Source organism: Cyphomyrmex costatus, unplaced genomic scaffold, assembly GCF_001594065.2.
Source record: "Cyphomyrmex costatus isolate MS0001 unplaced genomic scaffold, Ccosl1.0 scaffold254, whole genome shotgun sequence".
In the NCBI taxonomy this organism is placed as follows: Eukaryota; Metazoa; Arthropoda; class Insecta; order Hymenoptera; family Formicidae; genus Cyphomyrmex; species Cyphomyrmex costatus.
This window is the reverse complement of record NW_017276629.1, coordinates 352,976-379,461: the sequence shown is the minus strand read 5'-3', so window position 1 is coordinate 379,461 and position 26,486 is coordinate 352,976. Positions and strand designations below refer to the sequence as shown.

General features: G+C 34.4%; 1 protein-coding gene across 2 annotated transcripts in view; it reads right to left on the bottom strand.

Annotated features, from left to right (window-relative positions):
* Positions 1-26,486, bottom strand: part of ssh (Protein phosphatase Slingshot) — a 128,671-nt gene that overhangs the window by 48,131 nt on the left and 54,054 nt on the right. For both annotated transcript variants that reach the window (XM_018540612.1, XM_018540613.1), the window contains one exon: positions 18,432-18,591. In XM_018540612.1, coding sequence (XP_018396114.1) covers positions 18,432-18,591 — 160 coding nt within the window. The remainder of the gene's footprint in view (positions 1-18,431; positions 18,592-26,486) is intronic.

Here is a 26,486-nt window from a genome sequence, read left to right as displayed (position 1 = left end):
AAAGCATAAATACATCATGTATTATAAATATTTTTATTGGTTGCATTTGAACAAAGAAAAGATAAAATTAATTGAATTCCAATTTAAATCGAAGTCTGTCAACTTCTGTCGTGCTCTTTAGAATTCAATCCATCATTTAGAGGCGACGAGTGCTCGACAGCAGATGGGACGAGTCTTCTCAACATCCGGACGACCTTGAGGAGGTTCTCCGAGAGCATACGTAGACAGTAGGCGGCCTGTGCGACGTTCTATTCCTTTCTGTGCGTGCATGCGTGCGTACGTTCTAGGCTTTATCGATCGGTCGTGGCCCTTCGTTGTATTATGAAGAGACACGTCGAATGCAGCAGCGGCGTTTATGACGAGCGATGATGACTCAACGAGTTGCCGCGCGCATTGCATTGCTACCAGGCAACCAAATACGGTCTTCCCCACTGGTGTTCCTGGACCAAACCGCGTCGATCGGTGACATTGATTCGTTCGAGGCCACCACGAATAAAAGCGTTTCATTATCTACGCATATACAAGTATGATGGAAATCGAGATCACCATCGATCGTAACGATAACCTCGAACGTTCGTATCGTGTTTCTTTCCGATCGTTTCCAGTTTCCTTTCGCGCTGCGCTGAACCGTTGGACTGATCAAACGAACACTTTTAGATTAGTTCACATCAAAAGATAAATATACAATATGTATGAAAATATATACTATGTGATCTATAATTGTGTTATTCACCTGACGTAGCACAATAAAATTTTCTTAAATTAATTTTCAAAATATTATTACATTATTATATCACACATCAAAAACGTTAAAATGCATAATATAGATGTGCCTACCAAATGAGCTTCATAAAATATTAGTTTTAAAAATTCTGATAGGTAGAAAATATTATAAATCTATTTTCTTGTTTGAAATATTGCTTTGACAGCACGCGATTACATACAATATGAATAAACAGGAAAAGAAAATTTTTATATTTCAAATAGTACGAAAACCAGATCTTTGCTGTAAATAAACTTTTTAAAGACACAAGCAAGGCGATTAATTTGCGAATCTCTCCGCGTTCAGTCATGAATGACATAAAACATCGGTTTCTATCAAGAGTTTCCTGTTCCGGTTAAACGTAGCTAAATACGCGCGTTCAGAGATAGTTTATTATTGCAAAAGAAAAATAATAGAAACGTACCGTTAAAAGGTTCGCGTTAGCTCAACAGGAAATAATTTTGACAAAAAGAAAAATTCTTGCTCATATAAGCGTGCGTTTTTATGTATTATAGATTGTGCATATTTCATATTAAACAAGTTTATATTTACAGAAACGGAAGTAAGTATCGAATACAAAATATTTTTAGATATAGAAAGTAAATTATGAAAGGATGCTGTGAAAGGTCATTGACCACTTGCTCATTCACATAACGCTGCTTTTTTTCTTCAGAGATCGTCATTCAATATATTGAATCTTACTTTAAACTTTGTTCCAAAAATGATGTAAAGTTCTAGATAGCATATTTGAGTATATAATAATAATATAATATCACAAAAATTTGTTTGTCTCATATCGTTTCTCACAATGACAAATTTTCATTTGTTACATAAAGAATCTTACATGTTGTTAGGATAATAACTTAATTAAAAATAAGAAAAATTTTAATCGCAATTAAAAAGCTAAAGAAAATTAAAATCTAATTAAAGAGAAATTAATAGTGCTGGAATAAAATGAAACTCTTTTAAAATATACATATCTTTACAAGATATATTATACAAGCACAGTGTAGAACTGATATTTTGCAGGAAGATGATTCTAGGTGCTTCACATAACGTTAGAAATGCTCGTGCCATTTTTCCTTTGTATAACATTTGATATAAAACAACAATGAAATAATTCCAAGAGCGTTGCGAACGCCAAATGAACTGCAGCCTCTATTATTAACTTTCAAGGAGATTAATCTATACATACAGTCGTCTCCACGTGCACAGTTATCAGAATAATGCGCGTAACAATGCAATAATCGACCCCATCGGCCTTGTAACTGTCCGTCGCGAAATTCAATTTATCTCGGACCACCCGGTAGTGATTATCCACTTACAAATCCCCTTATTGTTTATAGTGTCAATTCGTCAGTAACATTTTATACACAATCGTCTTTAAATAATCGCCTCTAAATGATTTAAGGAAAACACTATTAAGTAAAGTAGATCAAGACGTGTTTAAACATAAGTTAGAGAGAATAAAGCTGTTTTTCAGTTGAAATATTGCAATTCGTATGTAAATATACAAATACAATTATTAGATCTATAGACCGTACCGATATAATTTGTCAGACTTGAAACGCACACAATCATAAATTAAAATAATAATTTCACAACTAAATTAATTGATTTTGATAACACTATTACTAGCATCTTAAAAACCTTTAAGGAAAATCTTTTTAACGTTAATCAAAAAATTCATCGAGATAAAAGAGAATCCCCAAACTCAGCGAAAGCTTAAACTTTCCCATGGCTATCCGATTACTCGCGGCAAGGCGAGCTTGGATTTGCGTCATTGGTTTACCGCAGGCGCCCGTTCGCGTTTCCAAACGACGAGCTCGAGAGAAAGAACAGAATCTCCGATTGGCATAGGTTTACGAAACCAAAGCCTACGAATTTATTTTTCAATGCGAAAGAGATCTTGTGAGGGAAAAAGGCATCGCAACATAAAATCGCAAACATAATTTACTCACAATTAGTTATTCTCTCAAACATTTGTCTGTACATATAATATTTAACTAGAATTTAAATAGATATACAATATATTGTATAATCAGATCATAAAAATAAAATATAAAAAAGACATCTATATAATACTACATAAAATCTTTTTACTTAAAAACAATTATAAAATGTCAATTTAGTTAGAAAACTAAGTACAAAAAGAATAACCGAAATAATTAAATAGAAAGCAATCACTATTCTGAATATTATAGATTCGCTAAAAATAGAGTTTAGTTAAAAATATTGTTGATAAAAGGAATGGAAGGAGTCTATTAAAGGTCATCAGATGGCTGTTTCGAAAGTAAAACGACTAGCGTCACGTAAACTGATCGTTCGTCACTTGCTTTGATTTACTCCGACTTGTTACATAATTATTATAGAAGCGAATATTCTTTTACTATTAACACATATATACACACAAAAAAGAATAAATTCTAAAATATATCTCATAATGGCAATATTTTTTAAGTTTTCAGTAGATTTAGTTTAAAGGAATAATATGTCTTTATTGGCAAGCAAAAACATGTTAATTATAATTTATGTGTATTTTTTATTTAGTAGTTCGTGGAATTATTTAAACAGAAAAGATTACGCTAATATTGCCAAATAAATTTAGTAATTATTTAATTAATATCAATCCTTCAATTACTATCTATTAAAAAAAAATGCCAATGCCATCCAGACTTTAACATTAAAATGGAAGATAAATATTGATTCTAAATCAATTTTCTCTGTAAATTAAAAAATTCTGTATTTTTTATACTTTGTTTCTAATATTAATATTTGTTGTACTCGATGCGCTCCAATACGATTACTTGAAAGTTAACTGAGATGAACTAAGATAAGAAGAATAAAACATCATACAAACTATCGTTTCTCTCACTTAAATATTTTTTACCGTTGCATCTTTTTTGTACACTTGCTCCTAATTCTGTCTTGCTGTAAATCATTCTATAACATTCAGAAAGCGAGAGTAAAACGAGCAGCGGTTTAGTTGACAGCCTCAGTGAAAGCGCTTTCTGAGAATCAGGACCATTTTCATAAGTTTCCAAAGGAGATTCATGGTTCGTTAATTTGCAAAATTGCAGGTTGTGCGACCGCTGAACGAGTTCCTTGGACAATGAGGTGAGATTAATGTCTTTTTGTAATCCCTCCTCATTGTTTCTGCGACATGGTCGCACTAAACCAAACGTCACAGAGTACGTCGCAGACTTTCATTCATTCAACATTTGATCCTGAGATATCTAAAAAGTTTCCCGCACTTTTATTTGCGGAAAAATCGTAAATTAAAAAATAATCTTAGAGCTGCAAATCTTTAAATTTATTTAAAAAATGGCGAAAGAATAAATTAACAGTCGGAAGCATCTGATGTCGACAATCAAACGTGCTTTTGCATCATTATTATTTATAACGCAAATTATTTGATGGTTAACTTGATTTAAGTTGATTGCTGTCGGCTTCGACATTTTTATTACAGTGATAAAATACGCGCACACATAATTAATTTGTCACGACGATATTTGCGCCATTGAGATAGTCCCCGTGCTAATCGTGCTAACTCGTGCCATTTGTTCGTTACACAACCGTTGCGCATAGCAGTTCCTGGGAACGAGATCTAACGTCACTTTTCACACCTGCACTACAAGTAGATCGCACTTATTACATAGATTACATGGATAAGGAATGCAAGCAAGAAAGTAATAAATGTAAATATCAACAAAAAAAAAACATCCGTACGATAATTCCAATCCTCGTTTTTGGTCGTATAAAAATATCGCTTTTGCGCTCAATTACATCGTTGCGAAGCTTCGACATGACGCTTACTTTCCTGTCAGCCTTCGTTCGTTCTCGTTGAAGTTAGGATCATTATTTACGCTTCGCACGATCAAGCAAAAAGAGCAGTGCGTAACGTGGTAATAAAATTCTATCCTTGTTCCAGCTCAGAAGAACGCAAAGATGCGTTGGGTGCACATATATGCATTAATATTAATTGAAAATTGTAATCATGCATTTTAATAAAATCATTTATAAAATCATAAAGTTATTCTACACATATCTATTTTATGATATAAATCAAAATACGTATATTTTATAACAAATACAGGGCGACTGTTCTATTGTATTAAATATCTGTAATATTTAAATTACATTGATTATTTAATTTTATTTAAATTTCATTAAAATATTTATTTCGCATTCATATTTTTCTTTGTTTACTTCTTTTATTCTAATGTATAATTTTCAGTTCATTCAGCTGTGACAATTTGTAATAACTATATAAATAACATATAATCGTCTGATAAAACAAATTATACTACATTTAGAATTAAATAAACAGCGTAAAAGAGAGAGAGAGATGAGCGATAAATAATATTTTTATTTCCTACTAAATTTTTTATAAACTCTTAATAAACAAATTTTTTCTCATTTAAATATATATAATCAATGCAAATTAATCTTCAGAATTTATTACATAGATTTCTCTTTCTTCGATTGCACGCCTTCCTTCCAGATTCTTTTTGTTGAACTCGCCGCCGAATTGATTCGCGTAATTCTGATCACTTTTTACACCACGATTATATCACGAAAAAAAACGCATACACGTTTTGACACGGTATCGTATTGTGCAAGCATCATGATGCGGTTGAAGTATCCCGTAATTTTTGTCAGTGAAAAAGAGAGTCGGCAAGTTTCACATGGTACACTACTGTTTCGTTGTCGAAGCGATTAATACGTCGTGATGCAATGTTTACGCAATTCTTGAGTGCGAATTAAGAGGCACGATCAATTTACCGCAATAAATCGATCTTCTACAGTCTGTATCTTGTAATTCTTGTTACTTCGTATTAATTCTAAACGCAATTCTTGAACTGAACTGCAGATAAAACACAAACAGTTAAATTTAGCATCAAAGTGTTAAATTTTGAATTAAAAAATTGTATCTATTATACATCAAGATGCTTAAATATTTTCAATGACGAATTAAGCTTTAATTTATTATACAAGATCTCGTTACATAAGAAATATAAATAATAGTCCCTCACTATACAAAGAGAGTTAAAATTTAATCAAAGCATTTCTTCAAGCCTCATATAAAGGAAATTATATTCCAGCAAAGTAACAAATGTTTTCAATTTCTTCAACAATAAAATGCACCTGCTTATTTCTAATCACTTTATTTAAGAACTTTTTATACAAAAACTGTCGAGGTTATAAGATCGATACTTTCGCTCGTAATGTGAGTTAACGTCTCTCACGTATTTGCCATCGATTCCGGCCCCTGAATTATTTTTGCTTATATCCTGCCCCATTCGGTGTCGATATAAATTTTCACTGCGATAACGCGGTACAAAATTAGTTGCAGCGTATGCAGCAGGACCGTTAAGGCACTTTCTAATAACAGGGTAGTGGCTCGATAATCACCCGAGATTACACAACTTTGCGGAGCAGCAATGAGCGCGGCTATTCGCGAAATCTATTATGTGGCTCAATGGCGAAACCGAGTAATTTTGCAGAATGCCGGAACCACGATTTCCATCTTGCTCTATCGCTGCTCTGTTATACCTGGCGTCACGTGCGTCAGGTCGACAGAAGTCTCGTTGTGCAGTTGCGACCGTGATGAAAGTGTGTCGTGACCAGTCGCGCAATGAGCTACCCGAGACAATTGTGACACTTATGAAACGCACGCGATAAGCACGGACGGACGTAGTTTACGTGCTCTCTCGTACTGCCTTTTAACCCCTTAACCCGAGGATAACGCCAAGATAGGTAATTTGTCTCAACAACCTAAAATCAAACCCGAGACTTTCCCGACATTCTGTTCAAGTTCGTCGGAATTATCAACAGGTTCTGCTTATAGTTCGATCAACAAAACTCTCTACTTTGTTAATACCTTAATAAATCAATACTCTAATCCCATCCCGTAACTATATATATCCCGTATAATTTTCTACATAACGGTACAATATTTTATATATCAAAGATAAAACTAGATTTTTCTCGTATGCAATAAAATGAACTTATTATATCGTAATTACTAAAAAAAAAAGTATTCTATCATCGTGGTACTGCTATCGATAAAGCTTTATGAATAGGGTGTAAATATAGCTAGTGCGACCATTCACACAGTGACAAATTGCAATGCTATTCACGAGACTATCCCGGAAGTAGCCGTACGGTATTTATTTACACTCCAACCTAACGGCTCATAATCGATCTCGTCATAGTTATCGATAAATCTTGCTTTTCAGGTGCAATATAAAACTTTAAATTATTATCGGACTATCGAAGACTTCCTCGATGCCAAGGAGAAAGATAACTTGGTTCTTCGCAGCAATGATAATAATTTATAAATGCAAGATAACATCGAATATATATCGAGACTCTCTTTTCAATAAAGATAGAGGCGTTTTCGACAAATTTTCAGGAGGACGAATCCCTTTTGTGATTGAATCGTTACGGCAGGACCTAACTTCGCGGTAAATTTCGTGGCAATCAGACACGCTGGTCCGAAGAAGAGGAAGATTTTACCGCCGAAAAGAATGACCGGCGGTATTGCTCGCTCTTAGAAAACCACATACTGTGCAGCGGTCTGTGACGGCCGGCGCGAGCAACGGTGTGGAACGCCAAATAAATCACGACGTTCACGCCAGGCCGAACTACTCATCCTAGAAAAAAAGCGCGATTTTTCTTCTAACTGTTAATCCTTTCGCGAGTGCCGCAGTACAAGTACGTCAAGTCTGCGGTCCAGTTAAAGAACTTTCAGTAAATTAACCTTCTTCAGCCTGTGCAATAATTATAATTGATGTTTAGATCGCGTTTATACGTGCCACTACGTGGAAATGCGTTTTCTCCTTAAAGATATTATCTCTGACAGAAATATTTTATAGAATAAAGACTTAAAATTACAAAAATGTATACTTCTAATTAATTTATATTCAAACAATTGACAGATTTTCTGGCAGATGTAAGGTACATTTTTATAATCCGAATTTTTAGTTATTGATAATTAATACTTAACTAAAGAGAATTTTAGTAGAGATCAAAATCAATAACTGAAACTCACAACTAATTACAAGTATACTTTATAATTTGTTTAGGCACATACATAACGTTTTGTACGATCGTTTTAAAATTACAATTATTGAATTAAGGTAAACGTCCCAGTGATCTAACATGTACCTACAAACACAAAATTTATTGATATTAATCTCAAATAGGATCTTTTTTATTACAATATTATAATGTAATTGTATGTAAGGATTATTTAAAAAAAACGATTATTTTGAGATTAATAACAATATAAACAAATATATAAAATCTAATCACTGGAACATATTTATTATAGAGTGTACATTTTATTGTTGTAAATCATTCGACCGTTTTAATAATACTTTTATGATATTATAATATATTCATAGCGTTCTGTAGTAAATTCGAATTACGATATGTATAAGAGTATATAAAACTCAAAAATAAAGAAAAATGACGTCTTTGTTTCGTCCTCACATTTATTCCTCTTCGTAATATGCAGCATTCATCAGAACATATATGTCAAGAGAAATAAAACAAACAATGAGACCTTCCAATAAATTTTTTCATGATTATAATGTATTATCGCATTATAATACACGTCACTATCTACATCATGCAACGCCTACATCGATCCAACAAACAGAATACAGTTTACCTTCAAATAACAACGATCGATAACTTTATGTTATGTATATTTGTATAAACGATACTTAAATTAAACGCAAAATATAATCATTTACTATGAAAGTTTCGATATTATCGCTAAACCGAGACGATTGTTCAACGTATCGACGTTTGCACAGCTTTATCGCGAAGCTTGACCTTACGAAACCCCGGAAAAGCAGCAGTCGTGTAGGAGACGATAATTTATCGCGATAATACTGTCCATTGAGAAATGAAAGAGATTCTCGGAAACGTAAATTGGTAAAAAAAGATTAGACGATCGTTTTGCGAAGATTAGATCTGTGTATAGCACGAACCACTCTATCTTTGAAACAAATGGACGCAATAATTTTCCATAATACGTAATAGGAAGACTAGCTATATAAATAATTGGTATTCTTCGAACATTATATATATTTATATCTTGATCAATTTCCCTGTGGAACGAGACGCTCTCAAGAAATATTATCGAAACCATCGAATTCAGCAAAAGAAGTGTACGCGCGCGCGCGCAAATAAAGCGCCGGAAGTGGCCAACTGAACTGTCGGATAATAGTCGGTCGGGTCACTGACACTTTCCGCACAAAAGTTGTCCGGTCCACGCGGACAAGTACGTGTAAGTTTAAGTACGGGCGTAAAAAGTAACGGGGCCCTGCTGAAAAGAAGTCGACGAAACGACTTGTAGCGAATCGCGCGGCCCCCTTACCTCGTTGTCCTTGTAGGGACCAGTTTCTCGTCGATCCCGTCCAGCACTTCGAGGAGGAATCTCTGATGTTTCCTCGTGGATGCGCCCTTTCGAATTTAACTGACAATGAGAGGCACAAAACGAAATAAATGACAGCAGTAAGTATTTCCGTGACGTTTCGCATGATTCATACGGTGCAAACCTGGCCATCAATTCACGAACATTCACGAGAAGAAGGTCAATGTCCACGAGTTATCGAACAATCAATACGCTACGTGTTTCTTTCGTATGCAAGTCAATATTAATATCTAATTAAGCTTACCTAATTATTTTACCTGTTCTCCCTAAAGTATTACTAAGTATCACATCATTGTTAACCTATCTCGAAAATATTTATCTGATAATTGGACAAAAGAACTCCGCAGTCTCGATAATCATCTTCAACAAAAAATAAAAGAGGCAAGTTGTCATTACATGGTCATATAAAGAGAATTTTCACGAATGAAATTTCGAGATGAAAAACATCGTAGGTCGGAAACTGCATAACCATAACGCTGCGCTAATTACTATTTTATATAACCTAGAAACCATCGTAGAGTAATAAAATTATTCAAGTCTATTGTAAGCTATATGCTCATTTCCCAAGCTTCTTATCGAGATATGTTATTAATATTGTTGCACTTGTAATTTACACTTATAATGAAATCATCTTGGCACTATGTATTTAGTATAATAATTACCTAATTTCTAAGCTTCTCATCAACATATATCATTAATATTGTTGCACTTGTGAATAAACACTTGAATAAAAATCATCTTGACACTATGTATTTAGCGAAATATTTAGTATAGCGAGTAAATGATAATCGGTTAATTCCCAAAGAAAGTTCAATGTAATAAATTTTAAATATCCTGCGTCTCCGCAGATGTAATCGATAACATTAGCAATTCCATTTCATAATTAAGAGTGACAAATTTTATTAAATTCCTCATAAAAAAGTAAGTAATGTAACGTATACATAACGAATATACCAAGAGACACAATCGTGTCTCGCGTCAAGTGTACACGCGACAGACTACTCGAATCTTAGTTCAGTCAAGACACGATTATCGCATCTCGATAGTGAGATATGAATGGGAATTGTGGATAGAAGGTAAATATCTAGGGAGAAAATTGGAAAGATTGGCGGTGATTAGAAAAAAAATAAGAGATGAATGAGAGATGAGTACGAGGTGGATGGTAAGTGGACGAAAGGTGGATAAGAGGAAAACAGGAGGTAAATAGATGATGATTGAAAAGTGGATAATAGGAAAATAGACAGAAGAATAAATTAATAATAATTACAATAAAAATAATTACAATTAAAAATAAAATTAAAGAGATACAATGGCGTGCAAAAGTTTCCGGCCAGTAATTTTGTACCTTAATTTATAAAAAAAAGAGCCTAATAAAATTATTATTATTATAAGTTTTAGTACAAGATTTCGTTATCCACATCTTGTACTAATACCCGATAATTAAAATCTTATCAAGTTCCTTTTTTCATAAATTAAAATACAAAATGTTATTGGTCGAAAACTTTTGTACGCCACTGTATAGGTTAGCCGTTTTTAATTTAATAATAAACAGTGCCAGCAAAGATAAAGAAGCTACACCAAATTAAACGGAAGGATCTTTCAGTAGGATAAGCCTTATCTGTATGCAACAGAAGCATTTTCTTCTCTCGATGGCAACCTCATTTCTATGGTAATCAAGTGGCCGACAGTTAAGATGACCACGCAATCGACGAAACGATTTATGAGGTCGATGGTAACAATGTGCGGTCCATAAAAGCGCCCACGTATTCATCCGCATATGTTTCGTCAGTGTTTTCTCGCGAAACAAAGAATCACGCTGGAAAATATATGTATTTACGATTGCTCGCGGCGCAACAACGTTGCTTACAATTAGCAGTTGCACCTTTGTTAGTTTATCTTTAATCCTATGAGATTTGTATTATACCAACGGAATTTATTTGTCTTTCTTATATCGGACAGTCGCAATGGGGAATTTTGGCGCGAGATCTTTTTTTGCCACAAACCCTCGAATGACGTCACGAGTAGTAATTGCAACACGATAGAAACCTTTTTTTTTTATACACATTTCAAGTAAAAATTACTTCTTCCTGGAATAAACCAATTACAATGCTAAGAGTTCTGAGAATTTTAATGCAAAATAACTCTAATTGCAGGTTACATCAAAGTAAGAAATAAAAAGCGACTTCATAATTATAATAGTGGAAATTGTTCTGGTCACGCATAAATACAAAAGAAATGAATAGTAATACAAATCGTAAAAGATATTTTAACATTATTTGCGAAGTATGTGACAATGGAGCTATAAAATGAGCTCCTTAATCGTCGTATTCCGAACTTGCCGAGTTATTACACGATCCATAAAATGCGAGATAAAATGTAAATGTCTTGTAAGTTTCAAGTCTTACTGACTACTTCTTGGGATTCTCATCAAATACCAACAGTGACAATCGAGATCATAAAAATGATAGGTTGAATTGTTGATTATAAAATTTATGTCGAATTATTCTCATAATAAAAGAAAAGTGTTAAAATCTATATCCAACTGCGCCTCCTTTTCATTAAAACGTTCGTTCCGTGTCGCAGAATATGATTTTTCAGAAAGGATCATCGCTCAAGACCGCGAAATGGCATGGAATAATAACGCGCGATATGTAACGACGATCGCGTGTTCCTAGCGAGTTAAAGTTGCGTTAGCGGCATCATAAGCGATTTATCACTACAGCAATTTGCATCGCGGCAGGAGGAACGCAACTACTGCAACGCGAGTAGCCGACAAGTGTATCCGGTATTCTGACGCAAATATATTTTTTTGTCGATGAACTAAACAAGGAGAAATATACAATTCATAAAAAAAAAACACTTCTCATTGTCAGATATATCACATTAATTCGACTGTCAACCAATGTCAAGTACTTAATAATTAAGTATCTATTTGATAAAGTAATTAATTATTAAATCGAGTTAATCTTGAGAGACATTTGTTTCACAGCACAAATAATAATTTACATTTTTAATAATTATGTATTATTTGCAATACTATACAATATAATATAGTATTATAAAAAGAATGTTTTTTATTAAAGCTTATCGATGTACTTATCAGCAAAGTTCAGCAGAAAAAACATAATAGTGCTTTTATTTTAAGAGACAGAATATTTGCTATTATATAGATATCAAAAGATCAGATAGATATCAAAAGAGCCAATGATAACCTTTTTTGAATTAAATAATATTCTGTTATCTTTAACCTCTAAGTATGATATATCAAAATATAAATCAATCCATTTTATGGTTAGTTTTAAAATAAGCAATGTCCATTAACTTAATAAATAATAAACTAAATTTGAGTCTCAAATTTAATACATTTTTCTTAAATTAAATTGTTTAACTTCATGGTTTTAGACAAATTAATGATATATTGGGTAAGAGCAGTAGTGATACATAGAAATAATTAAAAATAACTCAAATTAGATGGAATTTTTGATATTATAAATTTAACAGTGTGATACCTCGAATAATTTTATAACTATGTCAGCATAATCAATACTATTCTGAAGTAGAACAGATATTTCAAATTTAACAGTAATGTAGCGCATGTCTATTTTAAATGCAATTTCAATTTGAAATGAATTAAATACATACGTATCATGATTTATAAAAATAAATTATATATGCACAGGTACTACGTGAAATAAATGATAAGTACAAGGAATGGAATAAAATCGATGCTTTTGTCAATCGATATAGCATTTCAATTAAAAAAATTTGATCTTCCCATAAATAAAATAAACATCTATAATACCATTTCTTATTAATCGACGCACATACACATTTTCTCCTTTCTCCTTCCAATTCACAGAATCGCCGTTCTTTTTTGTTCCGCTTCTCATTGATATGCTTTCAGTGAACATTCTGGGCGATTACACATCCGGTACTACTGTACGAATGGTGCCACACGCGTCGAACACGCGCCGATCGAGATCAGCGACGATCGATCGTTCCAAGGAGTAAGAGAACGAGGCAGAGAAAAGTCGAGCGGCGCAAGCGATATATTATGTCTCTCGAGAGATTGGCGCGTTTATCGCATCGACACCGCGTTTCTCCATTCTCTTTTCGTTCAGTCGGAGGAGGATGAACACGGTGAATTGTTTAAACTACCGAGAAGCGAAATGACAATGCAAGACCCCAACGATTCGCCTTTTGCGAGACTCGTGCATCCTTGCGTCGCGCTCTTCTATCTTATAGTGCGATTTATACCGCTGTAAAGGTCAGAATCATGAGCTTGCGATTTTATATACAATTTGCTCGCCTCCGCACAATATTAGCCACTCGCGAGACCAGGAGATTTCAGCAGCTCTCCGTAGTTACCTCCTTCGCCGCGAAAGAAAACAGCTGTATACCGCGTGTGTCAAAGCTATACTTAGAACATGGTAAATATCAAATTCGTTAGATTTATGAAGTTAGCACAATTTTATTAATATAATATTTAATAATATATTTTATTAAATATTAATTTATTTTATAATATTTATTTATTAATAATACATTTTATTAATATAACAAAAATTATGGCAACTCCAATAACGCTTCTGATAGCTCCTTATAAAATAAAAAGTTCCGCACTTTTTATTAACTAAAATAAAAAAAGAGATAGAGAACTTTTTTTTTAAATTTTTATCAGGAATAGTAAACTATGAAAAGTGCCGTTCAAACTATTTTATTTTTTACAAATTAAACACAAATTTAAACATAAATTACTAAAACGTACTAACTTCACAAACACAAATTTACCTTTATTCACCGAGACAAGTTTTATATTTTTCCCCTTGTATTGCGTATCATGTATTGCTGCTACTGCAAGTTAAGTAGTTGCAGGTATATTTATATGCCATTCGCTTTTATTGCGATTCTCCGTAAATATATTCTCGAATGTGTACGTACTACATATTCTGTGAAAGCTCAAAAATATAATGTATATATATTATTCATCGAGCGCATTGAAATTATTCAAACATAAAAAAAATAATTCTACATTGCTACACTTTCAACATCCGATAGCATTACTGTGTATTGCACAAGATGAAAACATACGCTCCGTGATAACAACATTTTCATTACAAAAATCGCGCTACTATTCAAGCGGAAACCTTTTCGAGAGTCGACTCGACACCTGTGAAATTATGAATCGCACGATTAAAATGCAGAGAATGCTGATTACCTTCGTTCGCTTTTACCATACAGATGCAATTTTCTTGCAATTTACATTATATTGATTTCAATGAGAAATCCAGTTTGGCCGTGACTTCCGCCGATAGGTATCGGGACGCGCGAACAGAAAGTTAACTTCGCCCTTGACCTCAGTCGTTCAAAACCCGTCGAATCGCATGAGGAACATATCGATGATTTCCCCCCCCCCCCCCCCCTATGCTAAAGGAGAACGAGCTAAAGTCTTTCCAAACCGGGTCAGGGATCTCTGCTAGCACGGCTTACTTTTTCTAGAGCTAGTTGCTCGTCCCCGATCCGGAACGCGAGCTCATGTCAAAGGTAAAGGCAATTTACCGTTGGCCATTCACTTTTGACGGTCAATCGTATCGAATACATCGCGCACATTCTTTCGTAAAGAATGCGCCTGCAAGAAACATGGCTCATCCGCATTGTAAAAAAAAATCACACGTAAGCATCAGTAAAATTACAACAATTACAGTGGATAATTTTAGGACCCACTACAGTCCATCTTCAAAAATTCACCATTAATATATTAATGGTGCAAGTTACAGGATAATTCTGAACGATCTTATTTCGAACATACGGTGCAATTCTGAACAATGTAAGATTTGAATTCAATTTTCGAAGTTCAAGTTTAACCTTTTCCTCTGTTCGATACTCTTCGGTATACCTCTACACACAATGAAAAAAATAATAAAAATAAAAAAAGGAATATCATAAGAAATATCTTTATCTTACGGTATAACTTGAAAAATTCACGAGAATGTAAATAAACTCGATACGCTGCTTTTCTAAAAGAAGGAAAAAAAAAACAACAGGGGGCTACTAACTCTTCCGATTTATTCATCGAGAAATGGACCGTATCTTTCCTGCGATTATCGATTCGATTGTATTCACAACGGCGAAACCCGCAGTCGCCTTTCCCTTATTCGCGCACCGACCGGAAGCGCTCGTTGCTCATCGGCCGCGACCTCAAATGCGTCGCCTTCGCTGTAATGATGACGACGACCCGCGCATGTGGGTCGCACTTAGCCCACTTCACCGACAGTCCCATCGCGACATCGTCGACACCGGTCGACTAGAGGCGATCCCACGTGGAAAATTCCAGGTCGCAATCTCACGATAGACAGCGCGGTGCGAGCTTCCGAGATCACAGTCGCTTGTCTTATCTCTTAACGACTACAAATCGGATCGCCCTACCGGCGGACGATAGTCCATCAAATATAATATACTTAAGCTTCTTAGAAATATTCGTACTCGAAAATCCAGATTCGGATCTATTCCGCTTTAACAATAAACGATGAACGAATGAACAATATAATTATAATTATTCGTTATATTTTACTAGCAGTTTCCACTTTCAGTTCTGATCAATATAACAAAACAAACTTCAAACGATTTCTCTAAAACTTTTAAAATAAATCTTACTTTGAAGAATAAAATCTCACTCTTAAATTGAAAGTTAAGTCACTCATTATTTTTAAAACTGGCTCAATTTTCATTCTTTAAAATGAGATTTTAATCCAAATAATTTAGAGAGTCGAGAAAATTTCTATATTACTTAATTTTTATTTTATTTTTTTCGTACTATTGTTATTTAAGATATATGCCATAAATTTTCAATCTTGGTTCTAATAAACTTTTTAATCTATCAATTTCTGATATCAATTTATCCTTAGGAAATAAAATTCTTGTAATTTTCTAATATTCAATATATAAAACATTATAAAATCTCGAAAACTTTTGCTAAACAGAGGAAGCCTACACGAACGTCTTGAACGCACTTCACGTGAGAACGCATTGTTCAGAGCCGTTGTGGATATATTACTTAAGGATCCCCGACGGAAATATTACAGGCCACGCGGAACTTCCTCGTATACAGAAGAATAACGGCAGAATTGCTTCCGCGCTGCTCACAAAGGAAATTAAAGTCCCTGTATCTTAAGGGAAACAGAGTTCCGCGACTCGCTAATTGTCAGACGCGCGAAGAAAAGGTGGAGTGCATTAATTAACCCCAGGGGCATTAATTACATAGCATATGTGTTTACTTCACAACACGACTAATAAAAAGTAAGAGTATATGCGTCGTTTCAAGAATCCAGCGGCTTCTGATTAGCAATGTTCACATCGCGAGTCTTTAAAGTACAAAGTAATTTACATTTTCACGCTGATAAGTCACGTAAACTCTCTCTATATCTGTCACATAAATCTTAAAAAACACGCATACGGTTATTAAAAAATTTCTTTAATTAAGACATTGGAAATAAGAGGTCGTAAAAGACAAAAATTTGTCATATCTCTACAGGAAACGAAAGATAAAAAGTTAAAAAAATTTCCATTGCATTTATCTCAATACTCGCTATTCTCATGAATTAATATTTTTCGAAATAATTAATTTGCTTTTCATGTTAATATCTCGGTCATATGTACATATACAGATTGCATTGGAACGCGATATTAAAAAATAAGATACAAAGATTGGCTTGTGAAATCACGTATTATGTCGGAGCACGTTTCAAGATAATAGCGATTGCCAACTTCCTTGCCCCGTTCAAGACTGCGCGACGGCAGGTAGAGTGTACCCGAGTATGCTTGCTTGTTTACACGATTCCGACGAGTTCCACGGTGTCTTGGTGGCGGCCGAGCGGAATGGTAAAGCCGTAATTCTCAGCGCGCTCGAGCGAGCGGCGACGAAGGCGAACGATAGCAAGAGCTGCCAATTTCGCGAACGCGCATAATTGGGGACACACGGTTCGTCCGCGTCTCAAGGAAAACACATCGGAACACGCGCGCGAAATTATCCCGCAATCCGAGCCGTAAATCGCACAAGAGCTGGGTAGTGGGCTTGAACGTGAAAACCCCGTGACTTCGCCGCTCTGCCGCGCGAAACGTCGAAACTGTTGCCAATTTACAATTGCCAATTCTCAGAATCGGAAATATTTTTAGCGTACGCGTAACAGTCGCGCTTTATGCGATGCATTCAAGCGTCTCCTCGTCTCAATACGGTAATCTTTGATGCTACACGAAAGATCGTGCGAGATATATTTGCGAGATACGTTCGATATAAATGTGCGTAAAGTTAGCACTGCCATTTTGAAAAAAAAATAAAATTAAAATTTGTGCTGAATTGTGCTAGATTTGTGCTACATTGTGCCGCAAGAATTAATGACATAACTCAAAAAACAAAGCGTTAAATTGAAAAAAAAAAACGTTTTTTTCGCCAGCACCGCCATTTTGTTTAATCGGCAAAATAAACATTGTGCTGAGTTGTGCTCGATTTGTGCTACATTGTGCCGCAAAGATTTCAGCCGTTCTTTCATAAGCATTATAAACCCGAATTTTGAACAAGAAAGCATTGCGCAATGGATCGCTATCAAGAGTAAAGTACCCTTAATATCGCTGTACCGGCGAATATAATGGTTGTGCTGAGTTGTGCTACGACAGCACAACTCAGATATACTGTATCGATCACATGGAAGCACTACAAACCCGATTTATGGGCAAAAAACCGAACACGGAAGGAAAAACTATTTTTAGTCATAACTTTTGGTGTTATGAAAGAACGGCTGAAATCTTTGCGGCAGAATGTAGCACAAATCGAGCACAACTCAGCACAATGTTTATTTTGCCGATTAAACAAAATGGCGGTGCTGGCGAAAAAAACGTTTTTAAATTTAATGCTTTGTTTTTTGAGTTATGTCATTAATTCTTGCGGCACAATGTAGCACAAATCTAGCACAATTCAGCACAAATTTTATTTTATTTTTTTTTCAAAATGGCGGTGCTAACTTCACGCACATTCGATACCTGGAGACGCGAAACTGAAAATTTTTCAGTAATCCTTACGGGCGCTATTTTAAGAAGACAAATCAATGTAATTGCGGCACAAGACGATAATTTTATATAATATAAAATTTATACCAAGAAAATTACTTGTGCAATTTCTTTAAATAAAAAGGTACTTGTATCAAAAATTAACCCTTTACTTACCATCTTCAAAGTCTCCTCGGGCCTTAACAGGTAAAACATAGACTGTAAGTGTTGCTGAATATCGCATCCTGCCGCCGAGACTCGCCTCGAGGGGCGAGCCCTTTCGTTCGGCGGTAAAACCAAGGCTGCGCCCTTGCCCGCGAAGTAACATTCGCTCAGACTGTAAAAATAACAAACAGCAATATTTCAATAAGTTATTCTGATAATTCGATCACAAATAAGATTATACTCAATACAGGATAATATTTTATAATCGCTAAATAATTTCAATATGTCAAGAAGATATTAACTTCTAATGGATCGAGTAGTGATATTCGAGATGGAATTTCAATTTTAATCGAAGGCAAAATATTCCGCTTCCATTTCAGTGAAATTATTAATCGAGAAATATAGATTGAGAGAAAGTCTAGGAAATTATTTATCATCATTTATAGAAGATCTTTTGCTTTTGTTTCAATAAACTTATTAATCGAGGAATATAGATTGAGAAAGTGGGGGAGATAAGAGAGAGGTAAGGAAAATATGTTTATTTAATTCAGCCCCTAAAACGGCCCTTAAATTAATATTAGTGTATAATTATTTTATATTATGTATTGATACCTCCTTTAAATAATTCAAAATTTAGAAGTTCAATATAGCCTCCATGATTAATAATATTATGCAATATCAAATGTTGTGTAATAATAGTGTTATCATCTATGGAACTGCTTAAAATACGGACTTGGTTTACAAAAGGCCTTCATCTCATTCACATCATTCTTTCTCTTTTCTGCAGTCTTTTCTTAATTTATCTACGTCTCCCATCCATTATTACCGCTTCTCTCTCCTCTCCCCATTTCATCTATTATATTCTTTTTTGCTCTCAACTTCTTCCCTTTACGTTAAAATATGTCTTAATAATCAAGTCTAGGGAAATAATATAATTATTTCTCTAGACTTGATTATCTCCATTTGTAATTAACTTCATCAACATATCAATTTGTATGTGTGTGATAATGTGCAAGAACAATTGAGTTTGTTAATTAATCGATTTTTTAAATAGCGATTAAAATATTCGATACGCTGCTGGCAACATTTTTCTAATGTGCCTATATGAGGCAAAATAAAATATTGCTACTTAAGTATTGCTAGTTTTCGATCACTTTAAGAACAAATTAAATAAATTCGATCAATGTGAGAAGAGAGAGATTTAAAGATTTCTTAAATATGTATCATAGATGTATGTAGTACGTTTCTCTTATTCTAAATCGATAACAAATGTTGAATAAGTTCCATGGAATGTTTAAGAAACCGATACGTGTTGATAACGAGAATTAACGAACTTCTTAACACAGTTTGATAATTTCAAACAACTGTCGATTATGTAATATTCAGCATCTCGAGACAAATTGAAACACTAACTATTTTAGTCATGCGCTCAGCTGGTTTTGCGGACACCGCAATTAACAACTCGCCAGACTATCCATTTAATTAATTAACTACTACATGATCGACTACGAAACTGATAGGAAACGTTCTCAACGAATATTTCATTGAAGCACTTGGAAAATCCATTTGCGTTTAATCGAAACGTTTAAGTGAAGCCGACTAAAGTATGTTGTTATTCGATTGCTTTTATTTTCAATCATTTCACAATCGAAAATAATTCGTACTTACCTATATAAACTTTGACCATTTCAATCAAAGAAATATTACTTCAAAATAGTCACAAAAATGTGTTATATATAAATAATATCAGATTTAAAGAGTTTCGTATACTTTAAAGTCATTTTGACTTAACTATGTCACTAACAGTTACATTAACCGACATCATCATCAATTAACTTACTTTAATTTAATTAGATACTTGCTTAGAATACAATCCGAAATATTTATGCGTGATTGTCTGGGGAAAAATGCGTTCACAACGCTTTGCGGTGTATCGACCAAGCAAAATCGCTTCATGAGAACACACCTAATCTACAAATCGAATCTAGCGTATATACATGTGCGAAGATAATGCACAAAGGTCGACGCACTGCCACACTCAGCCGGTTCTTCCCGCAAACGTTACTTCACATGTTTCACCCGTAAATTAAAGTCGCTCGAACGCTTTATTATATTTACGCCGCGCTTCATCATTACCGCCAGCGATTGCTCTCTCGATGTCTTAGTATAATGAGACAGGCGTCTTTCTACGCACGCGCGCATGTACACAGAATCTCTTCCACGACGACAATCGCGTGTTTAAATAACGTATGTGTGCGTATATATGCATCGCGATTACGCCGGCGGTGCCATTTTCTCATGGTAAGTAAACCGTCACACATTTTCATATGATAATGACCACTGACCAGACGACGCATACATATTCCATTTACAGAATACTCGAACTTCCGCTATCGTGCGCCACAATAGAAAGTTTCTCCCGCTGAGACTTTACCACAGAATATACATATAAGTATACGCAATGTATTTATATCGCTCTTATGCCGCAATATTTATACAACGTGCGAATAATTGTCTCCACGATCACACATGGAACATTAGATTAAAGTTACATTTCGTAACTGATTCTATTGTCCTTACTATTCTTGAGACATAAATAAGAAATACAATTCGTAATAAAACATACATATTCGAAGAGAATATACATGTCTTATTAACATGAATTATGGTTTTGCTGAAATATCTATAATAGAATATACATATAAGTATACGCAATGTATTTATATCGCTCTTATGCCGCAATATTTATACAACGTGCGAATAATTGTCTCCACGATCACACATGGAACATTAGATTAAAGTTACATTTCGTAACTGATTCTATTGTCCTTACTATTCTTGAGACATAAATAAGAAATACAATTCGTAATAAAACATACATATTCGAAGACAATATACATGTCTTATTAACATGAATTATGGTTTTGCTGAAATATCTATAATTTTATTATAGTTAGATACTGATCTTCGGAAAATAATTTTGTTAGATCATCAAAATAATAGATAAAATATTAATCATAAAGGCAGGTATTAAAAGTGAAAAAAAAAAAATTATTTAAGTAATATCAATTTTTAACCACTATCTTGACATTGTACAATAAAATTTTCCTTCGCACGTTATAAATTTTCGTTTATCAGCTAAGCTTATCATAATATTTAATTTCGATTTATTTTAAATGAACCAGTCTCTTCATTTTAATCTGGAAATGATATGGAATTATCATATTAATTTCCAGATTACAATGAATAAATCATAAATGTACCTTATCAACGACAATCACGATGAAAGTGACAGTAATAAACGAGCAAATCCACGCTGGAAAATCAAAATGGAAATCTTTTACCATCAAAATGGACAGATCGATATGTATTTAGTGCCTCTCTAATTATGTTATCGAGAATCACGATACTTTCACACGACCGAATTACCTTACCGTGACGCGGTTCAATTACGCGCATGAGCTTATTAACAAATTGGGCCAAGTCAATCTCACTCAACATTCTCTTAATATTCATTGTAAAGCCGATCAGATTGGCCTTCTGGTTATTAATCTATTCGATAGTCTAACGTAATTTGCATACAGATTAAATTATTAAGCGAGGTATACACGATGTCAGAAAATTGATGAAAAATAAGGTTACAATGTTCATAACTTAAGACAATTTCTTTTAGCAGCAATATTAAAAGATGTAAGAACATTTTTTACAATTTATAATTTCACAGATTCAATAACCGATGTTTTATCAGGCGAGTTTAAACAATCAAAGTAAAAATACTCTGAATAGACAATATTAATAGAGTGACTCCTAGACGATCAATATTATTATATAATTATTTTGAACAGCATTATTATTAATACTCCCTTTAGATAATTAAAAATAAATATCACTATAGATTTTAAATAATTAATAACAATGTGCAATATTAAATATTATGCACTAATATTGATCGTCTAAGGGCCGCTTAAGAATTTTTAATATTATCCAATTTAATATTGTTCAATTTTTTATCAACTATTGTTGACACGCAGACGCATGACATTAATCAAAGATAAAACTAATATTTAAAAGAGAAAAATAAATTATTGATATCGTTCTTTTGAGAGTATTAGATTAGACTGCAAAGAAATTTAAATATTCTATGCGTAAATCATTACTATCTATCTAACGTTAACGTACAGTTAAAATTACACTGATAGCACATTTTATCTTATACACATTAAATTAATTCATCTTTTTACATTAAGAAAATGATACATACTCAACAACTTGACTATCACATATTTAATTATAGCCGACGATCAGGTCGATAAAAAAATTTCTATTTTTCCAACATCTTGAAAAAAAGAGATTGCGATAAATTAAGGATGGCGAACTTATGACAAAAGAAAAAAACAATAACTACGTGACTGATAATTTATAACTTTCTAATGATTTTATAATGACGGTATATAGAATTTATTATCTGACGGTCTTGTAATAGTGTCAATTTTATCATCAAGAATTATCGCAAGGTCTCACATTTATTCCACCATAGGCTAATTATCACGACTGATCTTAATTACGAAAGAAGTTTCACGATACACGATCGCCTTATACATTCCACATCGCATTCGCACGTAGTTGTTTATATGGTATATATATATATAAGTAAGCGAGCGAGCAATTCGCAGAACATTAAGCAGGCTCATAGCGAGCATCGTGCGAAGACACGTTACGTCGTAAATGTAGTTTACAATGCATTTTACAGGGGTACCGGCCTTTTTACAGCTGGCCGCTAGCTAGCACGGAATTTTGCCCTGCTCGGTGCGCGGAAGATCCTCAAGGCTGCGAAACGTTCGGCGCTTTACGATAGACGCGCGGCTCGTCCGACCGCGCGGCGCATAACTGCATAATTAACGAGAATGATCGGCCAAATAAATTGCGACGGCCTGCTCAAATAACGCCGGCGCGTCTGATCTCGGACTGGAAACCAACACGCGCATCGAGAGAACGTTTAAGTATCGTCGCTGGCACGAACGCGTATCGGTGCACACTATTTTCATACAGCACGGGAATATATATTCCGTGATTATTATGAATATCAAACTCATTACCGAACTTCAATTATTCTCCAAATTATAAGAAATTAAAACTTGAATATCAAAATTAATTAAGCCTGTTACAAGAAAATATTTAGCAATATTCAAATTTGTTATTTTTATTAATATGCTGTTGGTGTATTTGTGTTACTAAGTTATCAATTAAAATTCTACAAAAGAAAATGTTTCGTGTGCAAATTAGAATAAGTGAACATTTTTGTAAATATTAAAAATATATATATAAGAATTTATAAAATGCAAGATATCAAAATGTATTGCATTTATACATAAATTAATGCTTCCTAAAGATGTTTTACTTCTCAATTTTTTAAATCTTTTGAATCTCTTGAATGTCAGGAAAAAACAATTGTTTGCGCATATTGAAGAGAAAAAATAGATATATTATAGATAGAGTATTAGATAGACCTTCGAGAAAAAGAGTAATTTCCGTAACTAGCGCCAAAACAGATTTTTCGATCACTGACAATAGACTGAATACCGGCGGTATTTACAGCAGCAGCTGACGCTGCTGTGATAAAGCGGGATAAAATCCTCTCGGGGCATCTGCGCGGAGTAGGGCAGTGAAAAGAATTAATCTCGAGGCGGGAGGACCCATCTTTGCTCTAACAAAACGATCCTTACCTGTCGACGTAGCCGTCGTTCAGGTATATGGCCGGTACCCCTGCGTTGGATGTTGCAGGGGCGTTCCCCTCAGGATTCTCCGTAATGGCGCACTCGGGAGAGGACGATAACTACAGAGATCGATCACCCGGATTTCTCGCTGTACTCCGAATACTTCGTCTCCGTCGCGCGGGGCACTCAATACTCGTAAAGTCACGATGCTCGATAAAGGATCAGGAATTGTTCTTTATCAATGAATAATTCCTGATATAAGTTTGCTACAGACGTCGCAAGAGTCCGACAATTCCAAGTATCAGGCAAGAATCGCGTGTTAAAAACGTTTCGTTAATTCGGAGATAATCTTCTTCTGCGAACAGTGTGTGTGTGTGTGTGTGTGTGTGTGTGTGTGTGTGTGTGTGTCCGAATCCGATAATTCGAGAGTATTTACGCTCGCGCATGCGATTAGACAGAGAACCGACGGAATACTGAAATCATCTCTCGGAGATTTTAAGCTAGAACGAAATGACGATACGTGGGCGGATCTCCGTGCGGACCCGTCACACGCCAGAGCGGAACACTTCGCTCGCACGCCAGTTATATATCGGCTGGTGGTATTATTAGCGCGCGCAAAGAGAGACCGTCGGCCCTCCTTATTATAGTACGTATTTGCATTAAGACACGAGAGAAATTCGTAGAAATCGCGAGACACGCGCCCCTACAAAGCACGAGTCTTCTGTTTAGTATTTATCGCGCGTGTCTACGATGGTTTCACCGTACAGCTCCACGTTCTCTGCGTGCGTATACTTTTATTTAGAGTCGGAAGAAATAGCTTCTCAATCGTTATACATCTGTTGGTATAAAAAAAATTATTTAATACCACCTATTTAATATATGTGTTCACCGATTAAAATTGTATAATAATAATTGTATAATTATATTGACCTTATACATATTCTAAATATACAAAAGATTATCTCGTTTCTCTGTACAATTTTTTTCTTAACAATTTTTTCAAAGTTTCAATTGGATTATCTTTATTACTCGATAATAACTATTTCAATAAGTACGGTAGAAAAAAATTTCTTAATAGTAATCGACTCAACTTTTATCAGAAATAATGGCTAGTGGGCGGTATTTTACAAACACTATGTATATGTACAAGCACGACTAGCTAAGAGCTCTGCGTCAAACAGCTGACTGGGATGCTACGATCTACGGTAGAAAAACCGAATCGGTAGAAAAATCGTATAATCTGAACGCGCCACCGACTTACTGAGAGAGAAAGAGAAAGAGAGAGATTCGATTATTTTACCGAATCCCGTATACGGGGGTATGTTAAGTTAGCACCACAACTATAGTACTCAGGAGTTCTGATTAGAGTTTCCACTTCCTTTTGACGAGACGAAAAGTTCCCTATAGTTAATAACAAGAGTTCCGCACAATAAACATTTTTTTTACATTTTTCAAAAATGGAGTGCTAACTTTTTATCGAATTTCGAGGTGGAATAGTTCTGAACGGTTTAATAGCTTCGATTTGCGATTGCCTAGAGTTCCTGATTGTAAAAAAAATTTTCGAATAATAAAAAAAAAATAAAAATTTTTGAAGAATTAATTTTTAGATACAATAGTTCTGATGTTAATTCCTGCTTCTTTTTGACGATACGAAGGGTTCTCTATGATTTTTAATGACATACATGTATGCGCTTAATAATCACTTTTTAATAATCATCATATCTTAAAATTGGCGTGTCACGCTTTTTTGAAGCCTCTTTTCGTTGAGGCTGTAGGAATTCTCTGATTTTGATGTGATTTCGTATTTGAGGATTTTCGGGGTCGATTATTTCGAATCTGTACTCAAAAATTGAAAATTCGAAATAGTGGACCTAATATGGCGAACGTAAAATTAACGTAAATCCTAAAGATTGTTCGATTTTGGTGAAATTAGGTATATTAGTGATTTAGAGGGTGTCTTTGAAAATTTTTTTGAGAGTACCGAGTAGTTCTGAGTAGCGTTTCATACAGTACTCGACGAGTTCTATCGAAAACTGTTAGGTGAAAAAGCGATTGGACCAACGGTTTGCAATATACAGCGACATTTGTCAGAAGATCAACAATTTTTAAAGTCTATCTCGGAAACCGTTGCTCCAATCGCTTTGAGCCCTCATACTTTTCGACAGAACTCGTCGAGGACAGTCCAGAACTCCGATCAGAACAATTCGGTACTCTCAAAAAATTTTCCGAAGTGGGACCCCGAAAAAATATAAAGTCAAAATTTTTTGGGAGTACCGAGTAGTTCTGATCGGAGTTCTGGACAGTTCTCGGCGAGTTCTGTCGAAAAGTATTAGGGCTCAAAGCGATTGGACCA